The sequence below is a fragment of the Nothoprocta perdicaria genome, unplaced genomic scaffold (assembly GCF_003342845.1).
Source record: "Nothoprocta perdicaria isolate Ctin4 unplaced genomic scaffold, notPer1 scaffold_86, whole genome shotgun sequence".
Lineage (NCBI taxonomy): Eukaryota > Metazoa > Chordata > Aves > Tinamiformes > Tinamidae > Nothoprocta > Nothoprocta perdicaria.
The window spans coordinates 813986-822079 of record NW_020456154.1 but is presented as its reverse complement, the minus strand read 5'-3'; the positions used below and the strand labels follow the sequence as shown (position 1 = coordinate 822079).

At 47.5% G+C, this 8094-nt stretch overlaps 1 protein-coding gene across 1 annotated transcript; it reads left to right on the top strand.

The window, feature by feature from the left end:
* The first annotated feature begins 3289 nt into the window (after nucleotides 1-3289).
* Nucleotides 3290-6440, top strand: CKAP4 (cytoskeleton associated protein 4). The gene has a single exon (XM_026052262.1). The coding sequence runs from the start codon at nucleotides 3328-3330 to the stop codon at nucleotides 4615-4617; it is 1290 nt and encodes a 429-aa protein (XP_025908047.1). The 5' UTR covers nucleotides 3290-3327; the 3' UTR covers nucleotides 4618-6440.
* The last annotated feature ends 1654 nt before the right edge of the window (nucleotides 6441-8094 follow it).

Here is an 8094-nt window from a genome sequence, read left to right as displayed (position 1 = left end):
TATTTATATGGGTATGTTATATTATATGTGGGGGGCTTGTTTTCCATCATCGCAACCAGGGCACTGGTTTTCCATCGTCACAAGCAGGGAGCGCTGGGCAGCGCTGCTGGCCGKGGGTGCGGGCAGGTGGGCGGCGAGCGGAGATGGCGCCGTGGGACGTGGCAGGAACTGGGGCCCCGCTGTCCCGTCCCATCCCACCCCATCCTGTCCCGTCCCATCYCGCCGCCTCGTGCTCCGCAGGCTGAGGTGCTCCCTGCTTCACCAGGCAGYGGAGCCCGGTGCCATGGGTGCCCTCGCGTGCCCATCGCAGCCTGCGCGGGGCTGGGATGCAGCCACCTAAGGGCACCGCTCAAGCCGAGTCAGAAGCTGCTTTTCCCTCCTGACTTTCCTTCCCCTTGGGCCTTGCCAGCCCCCAGGCTGGAGTTTGGCCAACAGCCCCGTCCTGGGCGCTCCAGGGYGTCTAGCCGTGCCCTAGACTTCAGCGAACGCTGTCCGCGAGGGCACGCAATCCCGTGGAGACAGAGCCGAGCTTTCTGGGAGGAGGTGGATCGGTTGGAAGGCGGCAAGGAAGGCCAGGGATGAGCAAGCTGGGAGCTTCCCGGGATGTGCCGAGCTGGGGCCGCAGCCACTCGGCGCCTTGCCCGGAAGCGCAGCCGCTGCACACGTGGAATTCGGGGATTCAGGCCCGGGGGCTGCCAGCTCGCGCAGCCGGGAGGAACAGCAAAGCTGGCGGGAAGTGAAAGAAGGGGCTGTAAAATGCAAGGCTGTTTCTGAAGCTAATCTTAAATCCCATTTTTTTTTTAACTCAGCATTGACTCTGCCTTACTTTAAACTAGCAAGTTTTGTGGTTGCTTTCTTTCTTTCATTTTTTTTTGCCTATTTTTTCAGGCATTGTTACGAGCCGTAGGAAGGTAGGAATTGCAATGCAGAGTGTACAGGACATAGGATTATCAGGCTCAGATACAGGAGCATTAGGAGTAGATGGAGTTTTCTGTGTTCTTGCAGACAAACCTTGGGGACATGCTCCGTGCTCTAGGAGGAGGGTGCAGGGTGTGCCTTTATGAACAGCTGACTCCAAAGGGGAGAAGAGAAACTTTCTCTCTTKGCTGGGCGTTGGTGCTGCCTTTGCAGAGGATGCCCCGGAGGAAGGGCTGGCGGAGGCAGGGGCGGGCGCTGCTGCCGGCTGCTACGTGGAGCTCCCGTCGCCCCTTCCATGCGCGGAGCCGCCGGCAGGAGTGCGCGGAGCCGCCGGCAGGAGCGTTGCATAAACTGCTCTGCTTTACACATCAGCAGGAGGAGGGGAAAGGAAATGATGTGGAGATGCAGCCTTTGCAATGCGCCTTTCAGAGGAGCCGGGGTATTTGGTGGTTCAATATGGAACAGTGTGACTGCATTGCAAGGACTTGGCCCTTAGTATAAAATACTACAAAAGTATTTTTATGTCCTGTTCAGGATATTAAACCTTTCCAGGGCTAAGGTTTCACAAGTTCCCAGCCACAAACAGGAAAGTAGCACATAGGTGCGCACACAAATTCACTTTGTAGTGAATATCACCTATCACTTCAGACCTGTGGGATTTTCCTTTCTCCCTCGCGGGGTTTGCCCGGGGCCCTGGAGGTGCCTGGGGAAGGAGAGCATATGTTAGAGTAGATCAGATTAGAAGCTGGTCCAATTTGAGGGCCTTGGTGCATGTGGATGTGTGGGAGCTCTGTGTCTGGCTCTGCCCGGAGCTAGAGGTATAGGGAAGATCTTTATCTTGCACCGTAGGCTGTGCCCAAATGCAGTGGAGGAGCAAGTGCTTCCCACCGCAGTGCAGCCAGCAGTGTGCACCCCCTCCCTCCTCGTGGGAGCGGGGGATCCCTCTCTGTCAAATCTGCACCAGCACTGAGCCCCTGACACCCTGGAGGGTTCCCTGGTGTTCCTGGGGCCTTCTCTTAAGCCAGCCTATGAAGATAGGCTCAAAATTGCAAATATGAATTTAGTGGTTTGGCTGGAATGCGTCAAGGAAGATACATGCCTTGTTACAGGAGGGAGAGGCAAACCTCCTTGTGCACTTTTTCTAGAGTCCTTTTCTAGAGTCCCCCCTCAAGTCCCTTTGTGGGGATGCAGAAAGAGCTCTGTGYGCTGAAAATCAGCGTGAATGACAAATAAGAAGTAATGAAAGTGAGGTTGGTAGGTGAGCGTGGTGGCTGCTGCCCTGCAGCAGTTTCTGTGCCAGTATTTCCTGCTCCCTCCAAGCCCCCTTTCTCCCTCCCTAATTCATTCTTAGCTTGGAATGTGGGACCTAGAGACTACAAGCTTAGGAAAATTAAAGCTACAACCCTTTTTATAACAGGGTTGGGGCAGGCACCTCTGGGTGTTTCTTTCTAAGGCCACGTAAAGGCGACTTCCTTCCACTTCTCAGACACAACCAGCCCTCCAGCTGGGTATCTAATCAGTAAGCAGGGCAGCCCATGTGGCAGGACTGATTAATACATCCCTCAGACACAGAGAGCAGTGTGTAGCAACATGCATTGCTCAGCACTTGCCCTTCTGCCAAAGACCTGAGGTGCTTTGTACGTGATGGATTCCTGTGGCCACCACTGCCAGTTCTCAAATTTTCCCTCTTTCCCTCTTTCCCCTTCTCCCCCATGTGAAAGACTTCTTGACAGCAGCAAAATGTCTCCATTACTATCACAATTTTCCAGCTATTCCTAGCTCCTCTTTCCCCATTTTTTTCCCATGTTGTCCTCCCTCAGGTGGTTTGAAACTTCTTTCATGTCAAGGTACAGTTTCTCCAAACTTAGGCAAATTTCCGACAAAAGTTAGTGCTGGATTTTTATTTTATTTTATTTTATTTTATTTTATTTTATTTTATTTTATTTTATTTTATTTTATTTTATTTTATTTTATTTTATTTTATTTTTTCCTATATAAGGACTTGCCACCTGTGAAACCAACCCCGGGATTTGTAGAGGGAGGGATAGCTCAGAGGTCAGAGTGCAAACCCTGAAGACTCAGGTTTGATTTTCCCTGCTGCAGATTTTGTGCATGGTCTAGGGCAGATCAGCCATAGGATCCAGGATCCTCAGCGGAAGGTGGGCACGTGAGGCTCTAGGTGCTGGGATTTTTGTACTTCCTATATCTATAGAGGCCATTGGGTGGTCTCAGATAGGAAGCCTGAAAGATTGGAAAGTGGCGATCATTGCATATGATAACCAGGGTCCTAAGGACTTTAAAAATAATGGAGAGGGATGTAGCTGATGATGAATTTGTAAACATTAAAGATACGGATTTCTCTTTTAGGTGCATTCCCTTCAAGCCACATTTGGGGAGTTTGAATCCCGGATGAAAATCTCTCAGCAGAAGCAAGAAGTTACTGAGAAGGCCGTTAAGGAAGGAGAGAGTGAAATCAACCGCATCAGTGAAGTGCTTCAGAAGCTGCAAAATGAGATCTTGAAGGACTTGTCTGATGGCATCCACATGGTGAAGGACGCAAGGGAGCGAGACTTCACATCCCTGGAAAACACAGTGGAAGAGAGACTAACGGAGCTGACCAAGTCAATAAATGATAACATCGCCGTATTCACTGAAGTCCAGCAAAGGAGTCAGGATGAAATCAACACTATGAAAGCAAAGGTTGATTCTCTAGAAGAGACAGATCTGTATAAGCATGAAATAAAGGTGCTGAAAGATGCTTTTGATGAGATGCAGACCTCCATGAAAACCAAAGAAAAGGACATAGAGGCCTTGAAAAGTACAATAGACTCCATGGAATCTGATGTGTATACTGAAGTGAAAGAGTTAGTCAACCTCAAACAAGAACATGAGAAATTCAAAGAGGCAGCAGACACTGAGCACCTTTCATTAAAAGCTTTACAAGAAAAAGTTCTTAGAGCTGAGGATTCGATTATGCAGCTCCCTGGTGACATTAAAAGGCTTGATGAAGATTTACTGCAAATTAAAGCGGACCTCCACAAATGGGAGGAAAATGAGCTCTTCAGAAAAGCATTAGAAGCTTTTGAAAAGAACGGCCAAGGACTAGAGTCTCGACTGAGTCGCATGGAAGAGAGCCTGGAGTCTCTCACTTCTGTTGCTGCTCAACATACTGAAAAGTTGCAGTCTTCCCTTTCTAAGGAAGCAGAATATGGAGAGAAGCTCAGAGCCTTAGAGCAAAGTGTTACCGCTCTTCAGGGAATCTCGGATATGGACGTAGCCGCAGTTACAGACGTCCTGAGAAACCTTGGTGAATCACAGACCTCACTGTACAATGACGTGGAGACCTTGAGGAGGAGCATCAGTGACCTGCCGTCCTCCGGTGCTCTTGAGGACGTCAAGAAACAAATCAGTACCTTGCTGGAGCAAGGAGATCTTCAGGCAGGCCAAGCACATTCTCAAGGCTATCTYGAAAAGTTTTCTTCTGTTGAAGGCTCTGTAGATGAACTAAGATCTTCTGTCAGCCAGGTTGATTCTGATTTGAAAATGATCAGGACTGCAGTGGATAGTTTAGTCTCCTACTCGGTGAAAATCGAAAATAACGAGAACAACCTGGAGTCTGTGAAGAGCTCAATAGATGACTTGAGGAATGATCTGGAAAGGTTGTTTGTGAAAGTAGAAAAAATACACGAGAAAGTGTAGGTAGCAGTGCTCCTTGTGCAAATACTGGATTAAAGAGAATAGCTTTTGTATGCCCATTTTTTTACTCTCCTTAAAAGCCATTTGATACCTCCCAGGAGAATAACCATACTTTAAACATAGAGACAGTTCTGCTTATTTCCTTTATTTCTCTTTTGTGTATTTTTTTTCCCAATTTGTTTTGTGAAAACAGGGGTTTAGCTGGGGCTTKAGTTTCTAAGGGCTCATCTTCTCTGGAAGGCTGCACCGTGTAGCTGCTGTGCTGTAACTAGGGCACTGCAGCCTCACTAGCACAGGCACATATTTCCTGGCATGAAGGTGTTTCACACGATGACACTAGGTATCCCACACAGGAGGGATAGGGCTGTTTTGGTATGAAAACCACCTTGCTGGACACACTCATGATTTGACTGGTGTGCTTGGATTAATAAAGAAAAAAAAAAAAAAAAAATGATAGCTAAAACCGTTAGAGCAGTGAACTTGAGCATGGGGCAGGCCAGAAGTCCTAAGTCAGACCATAAGGTCTACCACGTATCAGCCGAGCTGAACTACGTTTGTGTGTGTCCTTAACCTGTGCCAAGGAACTAAGAGGCAAGGGCATGGCAACCCGAGGGCAGCCTGAGGTAAGTGGCCTTGCTTGGGGCCCAGGCTGTGCCCAGGACACTTTCTGTGCCCAGCTGGCATGTGGGGAGTTGCTGAGCAGTAGGAGCTGGTTTGGCAGCTGTTTTACAGGGGGAAGAAAGGAGCAAGCGTTGCCCTCAAGAGCGACGGAGAGCAGAGGCACAGAGCAGCGCTGCTCCGCGCCGGTGCTGAGAGCCGGAGCACTGCGTGTCTGCAGAGGCTGGTGGTTCCTCCCCAACGTCTCTCGCTGCTGCTGCAGGTCGGTGCTGAGAAGGGACATCCGAGCTGAYGGATGGGGTTAGTTTCATCAGAGCACGGTAACATTTTGCCGTGTTCTTGGGCTGTTCACGTGATGCGGCTGCCTTTTTCCTGTAAAGTCCTAAATCCMCATCTATGGTACAAGACTTTCTGTAGAAACCATGACAAATTTGAAAGAGGAGAGAGAAGAACTGAGGTCACAAGCCTGGTCTTCCTTGTACAGCAAGCACAGCAATAAGCATAACGCACTCCAGAACACTAAAGGGGGGGAAATGGGGGTGAAATCGGCAGAATTGCTTCTAGGGAATGTGCATTTCTAAGTTCTTCCATAGTCRACAAACACCTGGATTACCGATTCAGGACTTGAGGCCTGACCCTTTGTCACTGGTGTCTTCAGGTGTCTGCCTGGGACACTGGAAGTAAAGCATCCCTCTTCTGACYGGTTGAGAATAAGTGTCTGATAGTCTAGATGATCATTTCCAAACCACTTCCTCATGGAGCTTTCTTGGTTTTGTGTCTTTTGCGGAAGGATTTCTAAAATCCCTCCTTTTAAGGTTTTGTATTGAATGTTATCCAAAGATTTGGGTATCTGCATACCCTCAAAATACTTTGGAAATAGTGGCCACTGATGGCTTGTAGAGTGCAGCGTGACCACCTCAGCCTGGGCTAGCCGGAGCTTTGGCCACATTAAAAAGGAATTCCTAGAAACAGCATCTCCAAAAGTGGTAAGTCTGGGAACAGCACAGGTCAAAACAAGTTCCCTTAACTAAGTAAGATACTCAACCATTCCCACTGTAAATAGGAAAGATTTGCTGACATAGYAAGAGGGACCCAGGCATTAGGATAACTTGGTTGACACTGACCGAACTGCACTRTTCTTTGTTGACTTCTCAAGTTTCTGAATAATGTTTAGGTTACTGTGAAAGGAACTGTATGGCTTATTTGCAGTATTTTTAATACTTAATAAACATTTGGAACATTCTTAGCACCTTGTCTTTGATTGCTGCTTGCTTAACCTGGTGCTTCCCAGAGCACTCCCAGTGGGATACTGGAAATGGCTTGGGGGATGTAAAGGAATTTTATATGGAGCAGGAAAATGGCCCATTATTTCTTCTCAACTCTCAAGGGAGCATAAAGGTAGTCTTACCTGTTGTGGATATGAAGAAACCCTTGAAAATAGCAGATGAGCCTGATCAATGCAGATCAAAGCAGATGAGCCTGCTGCCTGGAACACCCAGGAGCTCCCTGAGAACTGCTCCGAGGCAGGAAATGCAGGAGCTGACACAGCTCAACGAGTGTCGACTCAGGTGCCACCACCAAGGCTTCATAGTGCCATTTTTGCAATGCCCCAAACACTTAGAACAGAAATAATGTACTGAAAGTACCTACATGATCTTTCCAAAGTGGCTGCTCCTTTTGAATTGCTTTGAACACCAGATCTCCAGAGCCCTGAACTGGYAGTGTCTTCATGAAGGAAATGTGGCTGTCAGAAGCTTGGCAAAGGCTGATTTAATTCTCGATGCCCACACAGATGAACCCAAGTTTACCATACAAGTAGCTTTAGAATAATGAGAGCTGAATCCTATTTCCTCCGTACTGCTTCTTGTTGAAAAACAGGGAGTGTGGGCATCAAGTCCTGGAAGTACCTGAAGCCAAATTCCAGAGAAAGGGAATACCTCTTACCAGATTCCTTACACATGGGACAAAGCAGACAAGCACAGAAGCCCATCCATCTAGAAAAGCCACAGTATTTTCTGGTGGCAGGGAGCTGACCGTGACCATGACCATGARTGTGGAGCAGATTTTAAAGGTACTAGTCCTGTCACGAGGGAACTTGGACTCCCTGGTGAAGTGAGGCCGAGCTGTACCTCACAGATCAGGATAGGAAGCATTACGAGCTATGCCTCTAGTAATTAAAATTATCTGGCAAACTATATGGAAATTATTTATTTCACTAAATAAGTAACAGTAATTTCCCATAAATAACCCTGTGGCTGGAGGCAGGGACCGCTTGCAAGGACCTCTTGGCAGGCTTGAGGTTCTGCATTTACATTTGGTTCAGCAGCCTCTTGGAACCCAAATACCCCCCAATTCACCCGTAAATGCTCACAGAGCACATCAAGATCTAGTCCTGCTCTTCAGTGATGTTACTAAACTACAGAAAAAGTGGAGAAGGTCTCAACAAGTCACTGTCTCCTACTGGCATTCTTTGAGTCAGTAACTCAGCGGCTTGCGCTGCTCCTGTGACATCTCTGGACCTGGCCAGTTGATGGTTAAGTGCTCATTGAGTCAGTTCATTAATGTCAGTCTTCATTTTCATCTCTTGAAAATGAAGGAACTAGTAGACCAAGAAATTGTGTCTTGTTTATGCTTCAAAGGACTTGCCCAAATAACCACAGTAGCAACCCTTATGGATGGGGAGAAATCTTGTACCGTTGAAGACATTTCCCCAGCAGGACTCAGACCACTGTCTTGAGTGAAATGGCCTGTAACAGTAAAAAGAATTTCTGTTGGCATAAACGTGTATGTTAAGAGTTTTGGTCAACGTGTATTAGTGATTATTATTATTATTATTATTATTATTATTATTATTATTATTAT